Source organism: Apteryx mantelli, chromosome 2 (genome assembly GCF_036417845.1).
Source record: "Apteryx mantelli isolate bAptMan1 chromosome 2, bAptMan1.hap1, whole genome shotgun sequence".
NCBI lineage: Eukaryota > Metazoa > Chordata > Aves > Apterygiformes > Apterygidae > Apteryx > Apteryx mantelli.
In genome coordinates, this window is record NC_089979.1 from 36,084,157 (window position 1) to 36,107,972 (window position 23,816).

The following is a 23,816-nucleotide window of genomic DNA, read 5'->3' on the forward strand; positions in this document are numbered from 1 at the left end:
AAATCAGTTAAGTACAGTTTTCAACCCTTTTATTTCCATGTCAATTTATTTAGAAAAAATTCATTTAAGGAATGCAAGTTAGGACTCTTAGTACAGTACTAGGTATCATCTATGCCACCATTCACTCTTTTTAGCTGAACGATTAAAAAAAATACATACAGCTTTAGAATAATTTCACTTGCAATTATCTTGATCATAATACCCACTCAAACAAAAAACAACCAACCAAAACCCAATGCTAAAACAATGCATTCTCTTATTTTCCTTGTTTGGAGCTATAATGACACTGTGAAAGAATTTTTTTTTTTTTTTAATAAGAAAAGACATACTTTTGTAGGACCCACCTATGCTGTGCTATTGTTCTGAGTAGCATTCCTAAAAATGGTTTGATGGTTTTATGTGGAAGAGGTTAGAATGTAAAGAACAATGTTATAGCCCTGCGGTGAGATGTTGTGGTATGATTTGCTACCACTCTGGGCATAAATTTAAGTCACATCCACACAGATGAAACCAAACATATAGTCAAGCCAAGACAGCAAAGTGTTTCAAAACAGTGCAAACATGGTCCAAGAAATAGCATATACTGGGTATTAATATTATACATACAAATATACAAGAGTGAGGACACAGATGCACTACGCAAGCACTTTCAAATACTTCCTGGCCTGTGCAAAAGTCGCATTTATTGTAAAATGACAACATCAGAAGTTGATATTCACCAGAAGCCTGACAATACTCATATCAAAGAAGCTGCTCTTCAGGCTGCACTGGGAGACTCCAAACATCACCTTAGATCTCAGCTGTGGGAAAGCTGTATGTGATCAGACTGTGCCAGAAGCAGTTATCTGGGCACCTCAGTTTCATCTCCTTCTTTCCTTTTAGCAGAAGTGAGCATGGTCAATAAGGATCCAAAACTGAAAGGCATGGAGCACTATGGTCCAGTGCAATAAAGCACTTTAGGATATAATCAGGTTTAAACAAGCTTAAGTCTTCCTGATGAAAGACTAGATATTTTAGCCAGCAAGTGGGACAAAGGAGAGGAAGGCTGAAGTTTACCTTCATACCTTCTTGATCTTCCTAGGAAAAAATTAATTATGCAAATACTGCTGTTAACTGCTGTGTACCTTCAACTAAGATGCAAGTAAGCCCAAGATATGTAATCTTAACCTATTCTCCATTTCTCATGTGGAAACTAAGTCTGACCACAGCTTATGCAAGGAATCATACCCAAAATAAAAGCAATCACACTTCCATGGGGAAAGCTTACACACACTTTCAACTTGAATGCAAAACAATCATCTCCCACAAGCTTTGTCTTATTGTCTATTTGAACACTGTGCATTCACCCTTAGTGACACACTCAGGTTTTTATAATAGGCTACTATGGCTATTTCTCATATGTAAATTTTAACCCATACTGTTTAACTAATAAACAGAAGAGTTGCCTTTTTATTAGGCTTTAAGTCACTTAGAGCAGCCTGAAGGAAAAAAAGCTGCAGTCTCCTGTAAAATATTACTAAAGCCTTGACAAATATCTAGATTTTTGTTCTTCATTGAGATTTGGAAGCTCAACAAGTTTTCAAAATAAATGAGCCCCTTTTTAATAAGGGCATATTCACTTATTTGTTGTAGCATACAGCAGTTTATTAAATTTAAAAATTGGAAGTTAAGTTGCTTTGTTTGCATATTATCTACACATGTAAAAGCTATTCTTGAACAGCAGCAATAGTGACAATTTGGGGGGAAAAAAAGGTATCAGAAAAAAACCTACCCATACGAAAAGGCTAGCAGGCTAAGTTTCAGTCTACTTTGCCCGTAAGTTTACAAAATAAAAGTAACTGAAAGTTTATATCTGTAGTTATGTAACATCTGAGGAGGTCCTTCAGAAATGTGAACACTAGCTAGAAGTTAACAGTATTAAAAGTGGTATGACATGCACCACTACTGATGTAGGGGGAAAACCCCTCTTCTTAATCAGAACAGCAATAGATGAAAAATTTAAGATGCAAGTAATTAAGATATTTACCAGGGGAACATGAATTTGGATTAAACAGCCTATGCTTATACTGAATAAACTTCAAATGGAAAATGTTTGTATTAAATAAGAATTTTAGCTTTTTTGAAGAGATATGGGAAGCTCAACCATTGATATTCAAAGAACAGGTACATTTCAACTTCCTTAAGTCCTTTTAGAGGGGTTGAAAGCACAATGTTAGAGACACTTACATTTTCAACAGACAGAAGTCCGCATATTTTACAGATGCAACAATTTGTCATTTGATATCAAAGGGGTTCCGTGCTGTGTATACTGGACTCAATTCCACAAAACTTCATTGAACAATGCGGTCATCCTCTTGTAGTTCAAATGCCACATACTCTTCAAAATTGCTTAAACTAAATTTAGAGTTATGGGAAAATGGTCTTATGCATTGTGCTAATTTCCACAAATCAAGTAACCACAGTCTGTTCAGGATGACTCAAGAGCTTTCTGCAGAAACAAATGCCCCTTAAGCTAGGGGACAAAAGTCATTCTGGGGTTCTAGAAAAATTGCTGGTTTCTATCTCATGTTGTAAATGAAAACCAACCAAACAACTCACTATTCCCATCAAACTCATTCTGTATGACTTTGCTCAATGGAAAAAATAGATATTGAAGGAAGAGGCTGCCGATAGGTATAAACACCAAATGATGAACTAGTCTTAAGTTAGAGAAAAATCTAGCATGCACCTTCAACACTGTACACAGAAATCAAGACAAGAATTAATTGTTAAAAACTATACAAGGAAACATTGCCTTCTTTTAAAAAGGTATATGGAAATAATTACACTGATTAATAAAACACTAATATTCACAACTCATCTGAACTAAACTGGTTTACATCTTCAGGAAAAATGTCAAAATAGTACAGAACATTTCTTTTTTCTCTTAAAAAGCAGAAAGAGTGCCACTCTGTCAAAGATAAACTGTTGCTGTATATAAATTTGTGTCAGCCTTCTTGTGCTTTCTGTTCAGGGGATATAGAACACAGGGTCATACTTCCTGCTAAATTGTTTACAATTATCAAATGGTTATATAAATCAATCTTTTTTTCTACCTAATTCATTATGGAGCTGCTAGAACTACAGTAACAAGATGTAAAAGGTTCAAAGAAATTCCTGTGAGGACTACTTTGGTTATTTTATGAACCAATTTGGATTTTCCTTTTAGTTCACCTATATTCCCAAATATGTACTGTATATGCACCTTGAGTATAAGAACTGCATGAAAACAGTCTAAAAAATAAGACATGGAAACTGAGGTGTGAGGCAGTCAGTTACCCTTCTACTTCCAATTTCTTTTTCTTTTTTTTTTTTTAAAAATACGACCACTCAAGCAACCCAATGTACTCTATAGTCCCCAAACCCACACCAAATTGCTTTGCTGTGCATCTTTCCCTGCAGGTTTTCACACCTGCTTCTTCAGACAGAGCATCTGGAGACTACAAAAGTATTACTTGTACTTCTCCACCAGCCAAGTTTATTTGCGTGATGTTTTTTCCAGATTTGGAAGTTTTTCAATCAGTGCTTTATGGTTCATGTTGATACTGGCTATAAGTCCTCCCTCATTGCCATCTGAGCCAGTGTAACTAATTTCTTCACCAGCCAGGGTAGTCATATGGCCACCCAATGCTCTCAACACAGCATTTCCAGCACATATGTCCCACTTCTTAATATATGTGACATGGATATACACATCAGCTTCTTCTTGATTCTTTTCAGCCACATCAAGGAGGGCCAATACTTTATAACCTACAAGAAATGAGCAGAAGTAACAAAAGTTAGCAAAACATCAAGCTTCCCAATTCATCACAAAGGATAAATCTAGTAAGTGTTAACAGCATGCACATGGAAGATTTAGGAAAATTATGTTCTCAACTATATCATGCTAGTCCAGTAAAACAGTGGAGGCACCAATAATCTCTGTTGTGTGCTGTTTGACCTACAGAGAAAGCTTAAAAATCAAAATTTTTCTCCCAAACCACTATTGAAACCTAGGGTATTTTGGACATGCTCTTTTTAGATAGCCTTTACCAATGTGTTACATAAATATATCTGGAGACACCTTAAAAGAACAAGACTATAAACTGAAATACTATTTTGCTCTTAGGCTCATTCCCCTCTATCATCCATTGTGCAGTTCATAAGTCACTGTTCATAGCTAGCATTCCTTATTTTATAGAAATTTTTCAATTGTTCAACCAACATCTTTGTTTTATTAAAATTTTCCTACCTTTCTTCTTCTTCTTATACAGAGTCAAACCTGGGAGAATAACTACTATAAGCAGTTATACTTTCATCTCCTCTGCTATCATAAGAAAATTTATTTAGATTCATTGTCATAGCCAGAGCTGCTCACCTATGCATGATCTTATTGACTAAACTTTCTAAAAGGAAGCTCTGTTTTTTCATATTAAAGACATGGAAAGATATACTTTCATAAAATTCAAATTTTGCATGGATTTTACAACGCTTTAAAATAGTTACTGCTTCACACTGGTGCCTTGCATATTTGCACTCTGGCAATAACACACGCAAGGATATTGTGTAAGGTTAAAAAACATATAAAAAAACAAAAAACCCATTCTCCTAGTTAATTAACAACCAACAGATTCCTTATGTGATTTGATATTTGGTCACATATTCCTTTTCCCTCCACAGACACATCAGTGCCTTCAGTGAATGCACATTAGTGCATTCAGTGAAAGAACCAAAATAACATTGCTGGTCCAGGATTAGATTCACATACTAACCAACCTGTGAATAGTCTGAATTCTGAACCAGGTTTTATGGGTTTTAGGGTTTTATGTAAAGGGGAAACAGCGTTCCTACTGCCAAGTGCTTGCTTTTTGGGGTGTGAACAACAAAAGGTAAGAATAGAAAGGGGGCATGCCGCAGTTGCATCCTTTTGTCTAATATCTGCTACCCAGTTAAATCATTTGGAAGCAATAAGAGGGATAGGATGCTTAAAGAACCAAACCTGCTCCACCAGCGGGGATTATCACAGTTTTATTTCCAAATGTCTGCCGTGCAACTTGCTCTACTTTTCCTGCATGAGAGCGGGATACAATAATCCTTGGGGTTTTCTCATTGTAGGACGAACGAGCTTTTACATTTGACCCACCATCCACCATCGCCCAGACTACAAAAGAAACACCAGTTCTGGTAAGCTTTATAAAAGGCAATCTCTGTTGTTAAGCGTAAAGCTAAAAAGCTACTTATCCAAGAAAATGAAAGTGATGCCTCTGAATTAATTTCCCTCCCTACTGTTAGATATAATAGTGAAATAGTGAAAGCTGGGGCTGACAGGGAAGAAAGGGGTGCATGCCCATGTGTGCACATGAGTGGAAGAGAAATAGAAACAGCTGCTCACACATATGCATATTGCATTATTCCATGCCTGGCTATTCCTGTGTAAGACTTTAATAAAACACAGTAAAAGGAAAAAACCCAAGAAGTAATATTTAGAACATGCAATTGTAAAGTCAAAGTTAAGAGGGTGGCTTTGAGTCAGAAACATATCCAATATTTCCTCAAACAACTTCATTTTAAAAACAAAATAACCCCACTACTCCTCAAAGCAGGTAGCAAAAATGTTATCTTAAGTCATTTTGTTCAGAAGGACAGTAATACCAAGGAAGGACATGAAAACATTTTACAGAGTGTGTTTTGGAGGACTGGATTTAGAATACACAACATCCCCCTTGTTTTATTACGAGGTTCAAAGCCAAACTTGGTAGGTGGCATCCCCTAACCATTAATTTGACACTTACTTAGCAGACTAACCAGCAATTTCATCTCACTAGAGGGCCAGATTGTATAGCAACAGACTAAGCTATGCGTAATAACAATACTGACTGCCCCTATTGCTTTGTATTTCTGGGGTACTATTAGGAACAATCCAACTGACAACATATCGGTATTTCCAGCTTGGGAAATGAATATTCTTCATGTGGAATGACAGATTCATTGCATCTCATCTGATACCATGTCTGAAGATGTCAGACTTTATTATTATTAAGGGAGATAAATTCTCATAATTAGTCTTAAAAAAAAAAGTTCTTCAGATATAAGATGATATGTAGAATATATGTTTCAAAAAGGTCAAGATACTTAAAGAGTATCAAAATACAGCATATACTAAAATGACTGGAATTTGAGCCATCATTTAAAGAAAGCAAGGTATTTAGCACACAATATTGAGTGTTCAGTAGGCAAAAAGAAAAACTTAAAGACAACAAACAAAAAAATACATTTATTTAAACATTCTTAGTTCCTGTATCAGAGCTACTGCATAACTTCACTACTCTAGAGGTCAGTATTGCCTAAGGGGTAAAATGAGAACAGCAACTCTTGTTTCAACTATATGATATATAAGATGTGAATACTAAAACAACTTTGAATCATTCAGAAGTGGTTGTATACACACACTGCCAAACTTGCAGCCATCCTCACTGGCACATCGTTAGTATCAAAGAATTAATTAGGTCAGGTTCATGCACTTTAAAGTATGTCAGACAATCAATAAGGCTGCAAGGAACAGTCTTGCCAGAAACATATAGGGAGTTGTCATTAATATCTTTAACTGTTTTTGTTATTCACACTGAATAAACACCAGCTCCTGGGCGCAATTTCACAGACCCAAGTATTTCTGCTGGATGAGCAAAGTATGATTCTGTTCAAGAGAAACAACACACAAAAGACCAGTATGTGGGAGTTTCATTTCCTTTGGTTTGTTATAACCACTCCTATTGAAGAGATCTTAATTGTCAAACGTATTTTTAGGGTTGGGTTTTTTTTAATGCATCATTTTTATGTTAAACATGGACAACATTTTCCGTTGTGGTTTTATAGCACAGAACACATTTGCAGCTCTAATTCTGAGGTTTACAACAGCGCTAGTTTGCACTAGGTTTATTTTTTCATTTAGACGTACAGGTGTTCCGTCAAACATAAAATTTTAATTAGCACTATCATTCAAGATATCAGAAATATGTAAAGTTATAAAAGTACCTGTATATGCTGAGAAAGGCTTGTGTATCACTCCTATTACGGGTTTACCATTTACAGCCACACAAACCATTGTTGTGACATACTGTCGAAGATCCTCTGTGGGCAAAATGAGAAAATAAAGACGTTTACAAACAGATGTGAAGAATAAAAAAGAAAACAGACCTGAGAAAGACATGTTGTTCTTTGAAAACTAGCTAGCATTCCAAATTCCACCTTTTACAATTACATAACTTTGTTGTATCTTCAAGTCACCCTACAGTTATCAAAAGACTTAAAAGACTTTCTACTTTTCCAGCAATTCTTCCTGTTCCATAGATATACCCTATAATCTACCAGATCAAATGCTAACAGTTGTATCTTACGCAGTATGTACTTTCATAAAGAGATATGTGCACCCAAATTCTCCATTCTATGTCCCTTGTCCTATCCTCTATTGACTCAAAGCTGAAAATTCAGACCTTAAAGAATAATCACAGGAAAAGGTGCTTGAATCAATGAAATACTAGGAAAAAGAAAAAACTATTAGGTGGTGTTTGTTTTAATGTATTCATGAGTGAGAATTTTATTTGTATTGCCTTAAGCTTCTTGTGACATCTTAGATTTTTGAAAAAGGAGAAGACTGAGTTATGTATTTAAAAAAAAACAAACTTTGTATCTCGAGTATGATATTCATTTATCCTTCCCTTTAGAGGAACAAAAAATATTCTGAGATATTTAGTGTTGCCACAATAACAACTGAAATACAATGAAATGTGTAATCCCCAGCTAAATCCATAAATAACAGTTACCATTTATTTTAGCAATTACTTAGTTACAAGGAATATTAAAGTAATTTCAGAGTTGGCACATATGAAAGTAAATGCTAGAGTCTGACAACTATAGAGATTTCATTTTACAAGTTGTTCAGATAAATCACACTAGCTTTGATATTGCATACTTTAACAAGAGTTGCCATTCTAAATACTTACTATTTTGTCTCCAGTACAAAAGGCAGACATCAGAATTACACACGTGATTTGTCAACAAGAATCAGGTACCTGTGTATTCTTGTGTAGCATCTAATGGATCAATCCAGACAGTAACGCTTTCTGCTGGAACCTCTTTAGGTTGTATTTTTTTCTTTATATCTTCAGGAATACTACGATCCCAAGAGACTGTCTCCTGATCAGCTGCATCAACATGTTCTTCAGAATTTATCTATGATATGACAACAAAAGTAGATGCATTAACTCATCAAAAGCAGTAACTGTAGTACTGGGAAAATTAAAAGTTCGTGTTCCTATCTTTTCTTTCTCCCTTCACCTCAAGCTAAAACAGCATGAATTGGTCATTTTCAGCAATTGACAAGCTATTATCATCACATAGCGAGCAATAAAAAACTAGAATTCTAAATTTTGCTGTGAACCACACCATAGTTGGACATCATTTGTTTGGCTACAGTTCTTCTTATTGAATGTTCTCACAGTATGAAATTGCATTTTTAAATCAAATGTTAAAAGCAGTTACTTCAAGAATCACAAGGAGAACATTTTATCTTGGATAATCATAAGTTATACAGATATAGCAGCGGTCTAATATTCCAACCAATGTAGAATCCTATATACAGATCACTAGATGCAGATTCAAATGTACAGATACTTTACCAATAGTTTGCAAACTGTAGTATAACATATAGGAGTAGGAATCCTAGATACCATTCCTGCTTCTGGAATTGAATTATGATCTGTGATTTAGGCAGCTCAACTGGATGCAACCTTGTAACCTTTATACAACTGTCAAATATATTTTATTTTATAAACAAGTTAATAGCATTCCACACCTACCTTTATGGTAGATTAGGCTGAGAACCTAAGAAGGCCTGCAAGGAACATTTATAAACAGCATATTCATATTTGTCACATTTAGTCATAATTTAAGCTTATTGTCACTTGCTGCCTATCTTAATTTTATTCTGGACTAGAGGGCATTTCAGTCTGTAGAACAGAGTTTGGTAGGTCAATGGAATACATGGTCCCATTCTGCTGAAATGAGGAACATTCTGCAAAACCCAATACAACTTAATTTTGACTGAAGTGGAAAGTTATTTTTAGATCACAAGAGATACAGTTATCACAGAATATTGTACATAATGATCTCTCTTGTCCCAATACATCATATAACCTCACAGGAATAACTACTGCGCAAATAAGGGTCAACTCCCTGAAAACGTACTAGAACCCCAGCTCACTACCATTACAGGTGTGGCTTATGGGAGAGTTGTAATTCAATCAGACATAAGTAGCACCAACAAGCATTTAGATAGATCCATCCCATTTATTTTTAGCACCTCAGTTATATTAGGAGACCAGCATTTCTACACTCCTTCTACTGTCAGGAAAAGGAAGGCATTGCTACCGCACCTTTCAAGCTTTAGCCTGAGTGAACCCTTCAGAAATGCCTTACTCCACCAATTATTCAGCTACTGTCCAGGGATGCAGCATGTCTACAGCCTAGAAGCACCTATTTCCCTCCACCCACTGCAGATGGAGTCTGGACTATTAGTTCAGACCCAGATATCTGACTATTAGAGCAGACAAATCCCATCTGACTAAAATAACTTGTGTTGTTACTATAGATGATGTAGGCAAGTGACACTGAAATGATCACACTATGTTTGAATATATCAGACTGACTCAGCAAGGTATTTAGATATTTTATTTTTCCTCAACAAAATAAAGCCTGCTTCCAAAACATTACAAGGTTGGAACCAACCCTCAAATGGAAAAATCTCCTATTAAACCTATCGTTACATTACACAATCTGAAAGGTACTGTTTTCAGATTGTGTAACTTCAGACACAAAGCTACAGCATAATAATAGCAATAATACTATTAGTATTACTATCTGTACTATCAGTATATCTGCAGTACTACAGACAATAGTAGTAGGGTTGCAGAGATCCCATGATACTGATCCCATTCACTGTCTCTTCCTTTGAAGATCATCCGAAAAAAATCAATCTGATCACTAGTTCTTTCATTCATATTACCATTTACTCCACAGCCTTGACTGCATATCCTAAAAATCATAGGCCAAGTAGAAATTCATAGCCATTTCAATATCTGCAGTGACCATGTTTCTTTTATTACGGTTAGGAAGCTATATTATGGGTTCTGCAAGACATGGTAGCCTGAGAAGAGTATCACCAATCCTTAACACTGGATACTTCCCTTTTTTAAGCAAGACAACAACCTAGGAAGATGTGCCTGTGTGTTAATATGGTGGCATATTTTATTGCTTAATGTTCAGCTCCTACTTATTTGCTGGAAGCTTCTACAGGCTGTGATCTTAAATTTCAGCCTCTTCTGAAGTGATGTGGTATGTAGCTGACCATATCCCCAGGTCTTCACTCAGAAATTTGGAGTAGTTACGGTAGCTAAAGAACCACAATATCAAATGTTTCAGTCAACAAAGCTTGTTCCAGCAAGACACTCTCAGTCAATTAAATTGCTACTTCAGTGTTAAATAATTACAAAGTTGCAAATTTGCATACCTGCTACCACATTCATAACACTGCCTCCTCCTAAAGCTTTTAGTGTAAGTCAGATTTAGACAGCAACCCATTGTGCAAGAATTCGAAACAATAAGCAGAAGAGAGAAATAAATACCTATTTAGTTAGTCCTTTAATAGCTGTATGTCATAAAAGCCAGTCTCATAAACTTACTGTATACTGCCCACTGATACTGAGTTTAACTACCCTTCAGCAATCATCCTCAATTATATTTGGAGGAAAAGCCCTCTTCACAAAAAAACCCTGCATCAAATGTAGAGATTTATTAAAAACTATGTAAAATGGTGAAAAGACTAACATTGAAAGGTCAACAAAAAATTCATTTTTATAAGTGAGACAATCTGACTGCATTTTTTAAGTTTAGAACTTCTCTAAAATGAGTCAATAACATGTAGGAATCTCACAATGAATGAGGGAAACTGTTCACGAGAGCCAGCAGCAGAGGTTCAATGGAAACACCTGGGCCAGAACAAGCTGTGCATTCTGCAGCCCAGAAGCATGCCCAGGCCTTAGAAAGTTAAGTCTTTATACAGAAAACATCTTCTTTCTGCATGTTGGTGAGAGAAATCTGGGACTGCTCGAGAACAAGGGAGACAACTCAGAAGTGTACAAATTTAGTGATCTGAACAAACAAGCAACAGTCTGGTTGACATAAAGAATTAAGGGAATCTCACATTGGCTCATTGCCTGCGTGGGACTCATTCCCTACCAGCACTTCGCCAAGTCTTTATGGCAGCATACCACCCACAAACCTACTTAAACACTAACTAGCTGTCTGTGGCAGCGAACAATTTTTTTTTTTTCCTGGTTTGAAAGAGTAAAGGAGAGATTCCAAATATGTATTAAAAAAACTGCTTGTATCATTTTGGCATTCATTTGAAATTAAAATATCATATACCTCTCTAATAATGCCGCACCATGGATAACGTAGGCACACATTTTTAAGGGGACAGAAGTCCAGCTGGTTAGAAGTTCTACAGTTTCTTCTACTCTCAACTCCATCTTCATTTATTTGAATTACAGCGGGAAGTGACTTCATGCACGAGTAAGACGACAGTGTGGGCAAGCAGGAACATGGACTAAACTAAGTGTCAAAAAGCTCAATCAGTGCTTATCAAAATTTCATTACATGGGTTTGGTCATTAAGCCAGCTGGAAATGGAGTGAAACCAACAGGCTTTCATATATAGTAAAGACATATCAGATGACTAGTCTGCTTCTGTTGACTTATGATGAATGCAAGTTGGTAAAAACAATAAAAACAGCAAAAATTCAACAAAGAGAACTGTATGAATCATAGAATTCATACAATTTTCAACAGTAATCTGTTAACACAACTAAAATTTAAAAACATTAACAGTAAGACAGCCACTCACTGGTTAGTTCACTAGTCATTTCAATAGATGGCAAAATTCTCAATTACAGTTCTGTACAAATGTGACCATGAAAATTTAACAAAAAGAAAAGCATGACTAGCACATCACCAGGGGTTCTCAATAGCTGTTTTCATAAAATGAAAAATAGTAAGTAAAACCAGATTAGATGTATATCAATATAATAAAACACAGAAACTTTCACACTGTTTGTGCTTCACTACCTTAATAAGAAATGTAAATCTCCAGACGCTCAACTGGCAGATTAAACAGGCCCAGTACACACACAAGCCAATTGAACTACTTGTAATTACATCTGAAAAGATAATCACAGAACCCACTACCATAAAGTTAAGGGTTTTAATTTCACTTTAGGTACAGAAGGCCAGCATAAATCATCTAGCATCAATTAAAACCCATGTTAAAAGCTGTATCTATGGACAACACCTATTAATGAGATTTCAGATTAACATACACATTTCTTGTTTTACTTAGAAACCTGTCGGCAGCTGCTAAAATTATAAGGGTCAAACAGATGTTAATTTTGTTAAAAACCCTAAGAATTGAGGATGACAGTCTTTGCACAAACACAAATTATGGAATTTATTCTGCAGAGCACTGAAGCCCTTGTGAAGTTTTTAAGTAGCATTTTGATTTTTTAACCTACTCTTTAACATATCTGTCCTCCCAAAAGAATCATTATCAGATGCAGAGCTTGTCATTTTAGATGAAATTCCAATTTTTTTAAGTATAATAAGCAGCATTGTGGTCAGAAGTCTGCAAACAGCAGGTTTAAACCTAGAAAATGCTTCAGGTAGTTTGAAAAGAGTGCTTCAAGACACTAATATTCAAAAAGTGGAATTAATTTAAAAGAAAATCTTGTTAAAAGTACAACAGACAAGTTCTTAAATTTCCATTTCAAACATTAATGACAGATTTCAAGTTTGTGCATAGTAGTGTTGAAACGAGGTATTTATATAGTCTGCCTTAACTGGGAAAGGGATAAAAGAACCTTCAGGTTCGGGTCAGTGGCAAGAGGGATAAAAAGATGATGTCTGAAGAGAGACTGGGGTGGAGGAAGGCTCACTCTCCATTATGGCCACAATAAAACAGGAAGAAACAAAAGATATTTTTCTATTCTATATTTATGCTAGAAAAAAAGACACATAGCTAGAGCAACTATAGCATACACATCACTGTTGTGGTCAAAAATAAGCTAAAACTGCAAAACAGAGCATGACAGTGAAAGTACAGTGCAGAATTCATTCAAGTGAGTAAGATTAAGTCTGCATCTTGTGAAAACAAACCACACTATATTGCAGAAGCAAAATAGTGGAATTAGAATTGTGTGGGCCATTGTAAAGCTGGCATTTTCATAGTCTGAAGACACAGGGACTTTGGTCAAAGTACTGGTTTAAGGAGTACACCCCAGCTCTGTCAAACATTCCAACCTTGTGCTTAAGTACACTGTTCCTTCAGATGAACTGATACAGCTTGTTTGTAGGGCCACACTGTGAACTGAATAAGGATTACTCTTCAAGATATATATATTTTTTTAAACCTTGGAGGCATTCAAATATCAGGTTCACAACACTGACTCCTGGACAAGTGGTGTTAGCAAAGTGGAAGACCCTGAGATGCGGTACTGGGACAGAAGCTCTTTTACCAGATAATGCCACTGAAGTCATTATAATATCAGATCATCTCTTCAAAGAGGGAAGTTCTTCTGGGCAAAGTGCATTAGCTCTTCTGGCCAAAGCGTATTAGCTCTTCTGGGCAGTCTCTAATTTTGGATTCAAAGACAGCTTCCCCAGACCCGCCCCCCCCCCCTTCCAGTAGCAAGGCTGGGTTGAGCCTCATCTTATTCCCATCCTAACCCATCTTATCTCACCACCACTGTACTAGCAAAAGCATTAAGTGAGGCTATGTTGAGAATAGAAGAGAAAAGCAGCAAAGTAACCCAGAAAAGATAAGAAAAAAAGAAAAGAAAGAAAGATAATCGCAAAGGGGAAGATTTTAGCTGGATCAGATATTAACTGTTTTGCAGCAGGCCACGCAAACAGAGGGCAACGCTCTGCAGCGCAGGAGCAGGAAACACCTCAAGCCATTAACTGCAGCTGGGGACTTTATCAAGAGAAACCATTGCATGAAATGTATTTTAAAATCAGATTCACGAACCTATTTTATAGAAAATACATACAAATATTCACTGCTGGATCTTGACTGTGATCAGACAACACTAGGTAATACCTGAAACAGAGATAACTTACTTGCCCCTTCTTCCCTTGATAAAACAGAAGGGAATCACTACTCTTTGTTCTTATCTAAACTTGCTCTTAGAAGTCTGACTATTAGTTTATGAAAATGCATCCGTTTATGTTAAATAGAGCAGCTTATGTAAGCAGTGGAGTTTCCCCCCTTCCTCAAAGAGGTTATACTTTTTCTTAAAAGAAAGGCAAAACATTTTCTGTGACGTTCCTCTTCTCACCCTCAGATTTTGAATGCTATTATTTTATAAATTGGAACTGTCAGGAATCTGAGAATCTTTCCATATTTATTGCAACTTCTGTAAGTGGAAAGTCTAACTCGTCCATCTTTTGTTAATAACGAGGTCTTAACAGAAAACCTGCTTCAGACAGACTGTTTACATGCTTTCCTGTACTATGTCAAGCAGCACAACACAGGAAAGACGGTAAATCCAAGACTGCTCACTGACTTAAGCTTACTTTGGTCAAATAACTTCTCCTTCCAGTTATTTTTAAACACTGGAAAACTATAACTATTCTTAGAAAATAATCAATGGATTATTTCCTTTGCATTAAAGACAAATTTTATTACTTTTTGGGGGAGGGGAGTGGTCATTGCTGGCTGGGGCATTTCGCACCAGCTTAATCATTGAGATAACCCTGTTATGCCCCTGACTGCCACGATGTGAATAAATGAGCATTTGGCATGAGTTTGCTCTTGAAATTCTTTGTATTCTTTGTTTGAATTTTTATTTAATAATCCTTTGGTTAGTAGCATCGTCTCCAGCAAGAAGAGGATTTTTATTTGACTTCAGCAATGGTTTTTATTTGGGAATGTCCCTCTATACTTAGAGTTAATGCTGCAGGTGAAAAGCATGATGCCTCTTACAACATAAGATGCAGTCTTATATGGCTTTGCATGAAAAGTGTCTCAGGAAATCCACTTTAATCCTCAGATTCATACCATCTGAACCTGCAAGTCTACTCTATGAAATAGTAGCAGTTTTAGGTGTATAGAGCTGAAGGCACACAGGAAGGATTTACAAGTTGAGATGCCCTTGTCTCCAGACCTGAGAACTGTACATGTATGCAGTAAAAGCATAAAATGCATCTTGTTATTTTGATTTGACAAATGTTTATGAATACATTTTCAGCATAGTATAGATTTTAAGAAACAGTATGCCTTATTAGTATATACAACTTCCTAGGTATTTTTAAAATTACTCATTAGATAATGTGTTTTTATCCATATCACGTACTCAGAACACTAAATATACCAGAGCTGACCTGTCAGATATTAATAACTCTAGATCAGCCGAAAGATTTGTTAGCCAGAAACCTCCTATTTATCCTCCATGCTCAAGCTCAGTTGATTTGAGTGAAGGTGGAGGGAGAGGGGAGACATACCTGGATTTTCTCAAAAGTTCATACTGTGTTTTAGAACATAGCTGTGCTTTTGGAAATACTGTCTTTTTTATTTTTAAGAACGAGGCACAAGTCCACTACTTGGAAAATAAAAAATGAATACCAAAGTTTTTGAAAAGATGTTCCAACTTAACAGCCTCTGAGAGAAAGACACGCAAGTCAGATTCTCATCGCTAAGCATCTTAGGCAGAGTTCACACATGTAACCAGAAACACAGAACAGGCAATACTGTTCAGTGAGCTCATGGATGAAAGTGTGCGAAGTTCAGGCAGCGACAGAGGCCTGTCTACTGCCAAGCTCCATGAGGACACTGAGTAGCAAAAGCCAAGAGAGGACAATAAATTTCTTCTCATAATGTATGACTTGTGAAGGTAGCTTGCCCTTGACAGAAACAATTTTCAAAACACAGCCTTCATAATTTTTTTGTAGAGGAATGTTAGACATCTCAGGTTCATTTCAAATGTTGAACAACTTGTTTTTTCCTTTAGATTTCTGGTTCAATGTGTTTTACACAACACTTAAAAAAAGGCCTGAGGAACATCCAAAATAGTCACTGAAAACTGACTGGGCTAATGTGCTGATTAGAGTTGTAACCAAACTTAACTGAAAATAAATAAATAAATAAATAAACAAACTACACTGTTTTTTTCTTTCATCCTGTCCAGGAGAAGTATGAGTCCATTACCTTTCAAATTCATAGGATGTACTTGTGCGTTATTTAGGGTTTTCCATCAGTCTCAAATAACTTCATAGCAAGTTAAGGAAATTAACATCAAGAGACTGAAGAGAAGTTCTCATTTACCACAGAGAAAGCACAAGTAAAGTAGACAAAAGCCAAAAAGCACCTAGGTATGGTCCTGGTTTGGGTGCAACTTTAAATGTTAGGCAGTTTTTGGAAGTGAATATGAGCTTGGGGTGCCCTACATCTCTAAAAGAAACTTAAATTCATTTTGCCCCATGTAAGCAGTGATCCACAGAGTGAGACAGCTGTAACTTTGGGTAAGCAGATCAGCTAACAAGAGCTAGAAGAGAGCTCTGGCACCTCAACTCTATCTTCCCGAATCTCAAACTCTCAACCGGTTCTCCCCACTTCTGGCTCTCTCAATAATATACAGCAAAAAGGATAAGCAAAGAAAATAAGTTAATAGTATATGCTAATCTTAGCATCATAAACATATGCAGAATTGGTACTATCAAATTACATTTAACCTTAGCCAGAGAAGTCATATTTCACAAGGTTTCAATTTCTGGGTTTTTTTTCCTCATACCCGTGTCAAACACCTTATGTGGCTTAGCTTATACACAATCTTGCTTCTTCTTTCCTTGCAACTTATGTCATCACCTAAAACCCATGGCAACACATATGAAGTTGCATTTAGTACAATAGCACTGGCACAAAGTCAGCAGGCGGCCGGGGGGGGGGGTGTAGAAATATTTCCTGCCCCCCATTGCTCAAATATGACACGTGTCTCTTTACAACTAGCTCAGTAGAAATCTTAAACCCTTATGGCGCTTGAGGAAAGCAAGCAACACCGCCGGATGATTTGTTTTAGTGTGTCGACACTTACAAACTTGTAACAATTCAAATTAGCAGTATAACCCGGGAGGAATAAGCCGGGGCGGGGGGGAGGGGAGGCGATGTTAAGGTTTCAAAAGCATCACAAACTGCCCCTCTACGACCCTCTCTCTTGGCCGCGCTACTGCCGCACTCCTAACGGCGCAGAGGGAGGCAGCTGCCCGCGTCTCCCAACGCCCGGGCCGGCGCGGCGCGGCGCGGCGGGGAGAGCAGCCCCGGGGCCAGCGCCGCCGCCCTCGCCCCTCAGGGCGGGGTCTGCCGGCCGCGCCGGCAGCAGCGCGGGGCCGGCGGGCGGCCGTGGGCACGGCGGCGCCCCCCGAGCGGGCAGCACGGCCCCGGCCCCGGCGGAGGGCAGGGGCGGCGGAGCAGGCACCCACCTGCACGCCGGGGAAGGCGCCCTTCAGCAGGTAGAACATCTTGCGGTTGGAGAGCAGGTCGCCGCTCGTCAGCTTCTCCTCGGCCCCCTCCCGCGTCTTCCCCTTGGCCTTCTCGTTGAGGACGTTGCCCTCGCGGACCCGCTTCACCTCCTCGCCGCCCCTGACGGCGGCCAGCACGGACACGGCCAGCAGCTCCCGCAGGTCCACGGCGCCCGCGGGCGCGGAGCTGCGCGGGGCCTCGGGCCCGCCCGCCGCCGGCTCGCTCAGCATGAAGAAGGCGAAGCGGCCGGCCAGGAAGCCGGAGTAGAGGTGGTAGAGGACGCCCAGCCCCAGGAGGCAGAACACGGCCATGCCGAGGGGGGAGAGGCGGATCCCCATGGGGGCCATGGCCGCCTCGGAGGCGCAGCGAGGCGGGCGGCGGGCGGGCTCCGGCGCCGGGCGCTTACCACGGCCCCATAGCGCCGCCGGCTCCCCTCCTTCCCCCGCGGCGCGGCAGCCGCGGCGGCAGCGTCTCCTGTTGCCGGGCCGGCCCCGGCTCCACGTTCCCCAGCGAGCCGGGGTGAAAGGCAGCGGCCCGTCTGCATCCGGGTTAGGCGGAGGCGGGGCGCCGCGGCGGGGCGCTGCGGCTCGCACTGAGCATGTCCCGGCGGCGGCCGTTGGGGCAGCGGCGGCCGCGGCGCCTCGGGCGCCCTTCGCGGTGGTCTCCCCGCCATTTGGGAAGAGGCCGTGGAGGTCTCCCGTCGCAGATCCCCAGTTTCTTACGATGCGTGTGCCTAACAGTATAATTTTTCTTTTTTTTTAACCGGTAGATGTGTGCAAACACGTACCACTAAGTCGCTGGAAATGTCAGCAAAAGCAGCTTAGCTTTTCGCAGTGACAGGCGGAGGGGAGAGTAAGAAATGTGGTCAGTGCTGTTTTCAAGAGCTGGAAGATCTGCAGAGTTTGAAGCAGGAATCAGAAATTGTTCAGAAAGGTAGCTTGTAAGGCTAGAAAGGAGAAAGGCGGGGGTTTTATAATCTCAGTTGAATATTGTTCAAAGATTTGATCCAATTCCAGCTATTTGAAACTTAATTTTTGAAGATCTGCTGTTAATGACTGTGAACCTCAGTGCTCAGCTTCTCTCCTTTTGTTTTTTGTGCACCTTGTGGGTAATTGTGGGGGTCTTGGCCCCGCTTGCCTGTCCTGCAGGTCACAGCTTCAGCCAAGGCCACTTTAAGCCTACAGCAGCATTTCTCAATCTTCTGAACACTGAGCCCCTCCCATTCAGTAAAATGAAGTTAATCCAACCATTTTCCCAGCCAGATTATGGGCCAAAGGCCCACTGCCTTAATTTATACCTCTTCTTTGCACCTCAGGTAATTATGGGGAGCATGAAACTACCTGCTTCTGCCCAGAGCAGACATCTGTGATGGAAACCAGGAATATTCACTGATTTCATCTGTTTTCTTTTCTAATTACCTCTAGTAATTTTGAGTAAGTTAAATCAGAAACAGAAGAGCTAAATTAGTGTAGCATTGTTTGAATTAATTAGGTGTTCTTTCATTGCAGCAATATTCTCATTTGTTGATATGCAGGTTGTAGAAACAAGCTCTGCTAATAACTCTGAGTAAAAGTAATTATTTGAGATCATGCAATATAACTATTTTTCCAGGATCTTGTATTTTATTTCTTTTTAAATGATTTTAAACTTAGGCAATCAAGAATGTGAAAACTAGGAAAGACCAAAATTAAGATTGCCCTTGCAAATTAAAATTGCCTTATTATCTCCCTCTTTGAATCTTAATTAAATCTTCAATTACATGTTTGCATACTGTGTCCTGCAGGATCACACCCTCTCCTAAGTGTATGTGTATGTGCAAGGACTACAAATGAAACAAAGGATTGTAGGAAGAGAAAGGATTGGATCTGAAATGGGATTCAAAAGAGTTGGATTGTACTCTTAGCTGTACCAGGATTTAATTTTCTATGCTATTAGGCAATACAGACAACTATAATGTCCACATCTTCCAGCTTTTCGTTCTTTTTAAGATGCAGGGGGTTTTTTCTGTGCAGTTGCTTCTCTGACAGGAAAAGGGCTTGAAAGGATACACTGCTTATTTTCTTAAGCATCAGCTTCATGATTCAACATTTTATATACTAATAATTAATGATAATAAGCTATGCAGCAACACAGGATTGGTGTTAGAAAAGAATAAACTTGTGCCTGTAATGAGCAATGAGTGTGAGGTTAACAAAACAGGCATATTTCTAATTAGTTCCCTTTTAAAAATTGCTGGGCAAGTAATCAAGAGCTGTTCAGCATGGTGCTGTCAGTAAGTTTCTGTGTTCAGTGAACAGGAATTTTAAACTACTAGTGGAAGAATCCCAGGATAAGGAGGAGAACCTTCTGCTATTTTAATTTGCAGCTTTCTGGACCGGTTTCTTCGTTAATGGAAAGAAAGTAAAATGTTGTGCATTTTAACCCATTGAAGTGTGCGGAGACTTTATAGAGGCATTGAAAAATGATGGATTTATTACTGGCTACTAAAATTTCTATGCCTGCCTTTCAAGGACGGTAAATATAGACAGTAATGTAAACTGTGAGGATGACGATGCTCAGAGAGCTCTTTATTTCAGTGTTACTTTATGTACTATTTCTGCCAGGTTTCAAAATACAAATGTTGACATTTTTCAGAATGCAAATACTGCATAAAATCACATAACAAGTAGACAATATGCTGGCATCCTTTTTCTCCATAACAAACTTATTCTACAATTCAACAATTACAGACATTATTTTCAAAGAGTTTTAGTCTGACACCTCCCATACTATTTTCCCAAGATCCCTAGATTGGATTCCTCATGTTTATCCAGGGTGCTGTTGATTTCCACTGGGCTTCAGAACAGCACAGAGATCTTCACACAGTGCTCCTAGCAGGCAAGATTAAGGGAGTTTATGCAGGGTTTTGTTACTGGGTTTAATTTTTAACATGGGTTTCCAGAGGCTATGATATAGGTTGAAGCTCAAAATAAACTTGAAAAAATTGATTTGGTTCATTTCTAGTAACAGGAGAGTTATCATTTATCATTTACGTGGTGGGGGGGGGGAAGGAGAGGTAAAATTCTAAAGAAAATGTTCCTTTTGAAAATAAAAACAATTCTTTTTGACTCTCTCACTTCAATTCTGGGCCAAATAATTTGACAAACTTGAAAAAAATAATTTTGCTTGAATCAAACCACCTTTTTCAACCCACATATTTGTGTTTTTTGCATAAAAATTACACCCATCTCTAATACTAAAGTATTCCTTAACTGAGCAAAAAAAGTGTTGCAGCCTGGATGAAAGCTGAGGCTACAAATCCAAAGATGTATACATTCATATGGGAACCATGTCAGTTGCCATGTTAGGAGTCAGCTTCTTTTGAAGGCAGCATTGACCTTGATGACTGAAACAACATGCTGATGTGCTGAAAGTAATGTTCCCCTTTATCCTCCCACATAAACAGTCATTGTAGAAGGCCTTGGCAGAACTTATTACATGGGATGCAGTGTGCTGGGAGTGAAATATGCTGCTTTCTGTTTAATTCATCCAGCAGAGGCTGTACAAGACATAGAGGTAAGGCAGATATTGCAGTCTGACTCCCTTCCTGAACTTCTCAAGAGTGATGTTTGTGTTGCCCAGCACTACTTCTACATTCATGAGAAAAGTGGTGGTGACTGCTGCCAAATGGCCATACTTTGAGTGTGGGAGATTGACAAATAAAAAGACCCTTCTTGGTGGGGAAAAGGCATTAAATAAGGATGTGTTCTGAGCGCCAGGTGGTGAATATGTGAGCCCCAGTGAGCACAGTAAAGAAGGCTGCATAGCTACTGATAACCCCTGGCCACTGCCGGTGAAGTCAGTGTGGGAGAGAAGGAGAGAACAGGGGCCATACACAAAGCTCCTGGTTCATGCTGTGGCTGTATGAGGAGTGTGCAAGAGTGCAGTGTTTTGAGACTCCAGCTTGCTGAGTGTGTGGCTAGAATGTATAACCTGGTGTGCTACATCCCTGTCCAAGCTGACAGTTTTCTGTCAACAGTAAGCTGTAGTATATCATTGTGGCTGCTTTGCCACCATTGGCGCTGACTCATCTGGAAAGGTACGTGCTGCCCACGTGTTCCCCAGATCCAGTCATGCCAGCAGGTTAACAGGGTCTATCAGCAGCAGCAGAATTGCTGTGTTGTTGGTTGTTTCTCTGTGACTCCTGCCTAACCCCAATGAACCTGTTTATGAAGCTGTTTATGGGAAAGCTCCCTGAGCACCAGGAATACTTCAAGTTTTTTTGTATGCAGTTGCAGTGTGTCTATGGAATATGTGGTTAGCCACCTGAAGAAAAGATGGGGAGCCCTTCAGAGTTAGAGTTGAGTTTGAACTACCATGCATGAAAAAGATCTGCTGTGTCTGTGCTTCTGAGAGGCCAAGAAAGAGCAAGTGGCTGTCAGACGGGACCAAAGTACCCGAGGGACACCTGCTATGCAAGTGCTGGCACCAGCTGCAGCTGCTTCACTTGCTGGTGAGAACTGGGAAGGTAGTCCATGAGGGAAGCCCATAGTTACTATTTCATATAAAGTTTTATGTAGTGTTGTGTAACTTTCACTTGCATAGAGTTTTTGATTGGTTCAGTGTGTGTGTGGGAAACTAATGACACAGGTAATTTTTATGTGATCCCTGGCCTTGTGGGCTACTGCTCAAACCTACTGCATAAAGTGGGGCACCCTGCCCACAGAGGGGCAGGCTGCTGCTGAGTCTGTGTAGGCTCTGGGCATCGGGGCCCTGGAGTAGGTTATCAGTTGGACACACTGGCTACTGGTGATGGGAGGGACCCATGATGGACAGGTAGGTGAGAAGGAATGCAGTGGAAGCAGGACACCCCTTGCAGACACACCCAGTGTTGCATGATAAGGCACCAGTGTTGGGGTCAGTTCAGGACAATGCCTCTTTGCACAGCCAAGACCAGACTGATGTGTGTATGTCCTGAAGCTGCTGCAGCTCACAGCTTACCAGGGAACTGGGCTACCTTGGCAGAAGAAGTTACCCGCAGAGGCTCAACAGAGAAGTCTACTACACCAGGTAGCATCCCAAGGATGTTATAACACTAATCCATGTGCAGTGCAGTTTCATAGTTCATAATATGTTAGGTGAAGTCAGATGTGCAACTAAGGACTGAGGGAGATGGGCTGGGTGAAACCTTGCTCAATTTTTTTCAATATGATCTTCTGTGGAATAGACAGACTATTCCTTTGTCTCTGTCTGTGGCCACTGGAGCTCAGTTTTTCACAGCTGGCAACAAAATAGCAGCCAATAAGACCTATGCCAAAGTATATGTAGTGCAGGTTAAATGGGACAGGTATTAAAAGTGTGGAACCAGCTGCCGGAATGGGTCTGGAGCATGGTGAAGACAACAGACCTGGGCACTGCTGGAGGTGAGGCAGAGACAGAGCATCCTGGTTGTTAGTTAGATTGCTCTGTTAGTTTAATGCCCAAGGCCTGGCTGCATTCTCAGAAGACAAGGGAAAACAACTATGCTAGAAAAGGTCCCACAGAGTAATTGTCGTATCTGGACCAATGACAGTCCTGGATATGTCTTGAGGCCATACAGGAACTGAAGAGTTGCTAGATACCAGTAGCTCGGATATTCTCAAAGATTTCCTCCCCATAGCAGTGTGCTCTTTGTGGATTCTTCCCTTTCCTTAGTGAAGAAATGGATTCAAATGTGAGAAAGGACCATAATCTGGTCTGTATGCAAGAATTACATCTCCATTCCTCTCCAGGTATGATCCAGCTTCGGGAGGTTCCTGGAGGGCATGCTACCAAAGCTGGAGCTGTCATTGACGTTCATAGTCAGAGACTGCCTCCTGCATTGCTTCAGGTTCCCTTAGCAGTGGTCCTGAAACATTCAGTAAGCAGAGGTGTAGCAAAGCTCCTTGCTGTGCGATTGCCAGGAGAGATTGCTTTGCCGTCCTGCCTGCTGGCTCCCATTCGAGTCTCACTGCACTGAGCTGCATCCAGTGGAATGCTGCTTATGGCAAGTCTGGCTCTGTGCTAGGTGCAGGGTTTGGTTCTGCCTTGGTGGCAATGCCAGGATATTAAATGCAATACCTGTGGTTCAGGAAAGGGCCTGAGGGAAAGCAGAACCCAGACCCAGGGAGGGCATCCAAGGCAAAAGACTGATGCAAAGTGGCATGCAAAGTGTAACAGAG

The 23,816-nt window shown here is 39.7% G+C and overlaps 1 protein-coding gene across 1 annotated transcript; it reads right to left on the reverse strand.

Moving 5' to 3' along the window:
- Positions 1-12: 12 nt before the first annotated feature.
- On the reverse strand, positions 13-18,179 carry BPNT2 (3'(2'), 5'-bisphosphate nucleotidase 2). The gene is made up of 5 exons (XM_067290474.1): positions 17,598-18,179; positions 8,088-8,247; positions 7,051-7,146; positions 5,018-5,179; positions 13-3,789 (listed from the first exon to the last, which is right to left on the reverse strand). The coding sequence occupies exons 1-5, from the start codon at positions 17,982-17,984 to the stop codon at positions 3,518-3,520; spliced, it is 1,077 nt and encodes a 358-aa protein (XP_067146575.1). The 5' UTR covers positions 17,985-18,179; the 3' UTR covers positions 13-3,517.
- Between the last annotated feature and the right edge of the window lie 5,637 nt (positions 18,180-23,816).

Excerpts from the sequence above, each read along its gene's own strand:
- BPNT2 (XM_067290474.1), bottom strand. The coding sequence starts at position 17,984 with ATGGCCCCCATGGGGATCCGCCTCTCCCCCCTCGGCATGGCCGTGTTC. Across the intron at positions 7,147-8,087 it reads TGCTACACAAGAATACACAG|AGGATCTTCGACAGTATGTC; the intron begins GTACCTGATTCT and ends TTTTGCCCACAG. Across the intron at positions 3,790-5,017 it reads AATCCCCGCTGGTGGAGCAG|GTTATAAAGTATTGGCCCTC; the intron begins GTTTGGTTCTTT and ends CATTTCTTGTAG.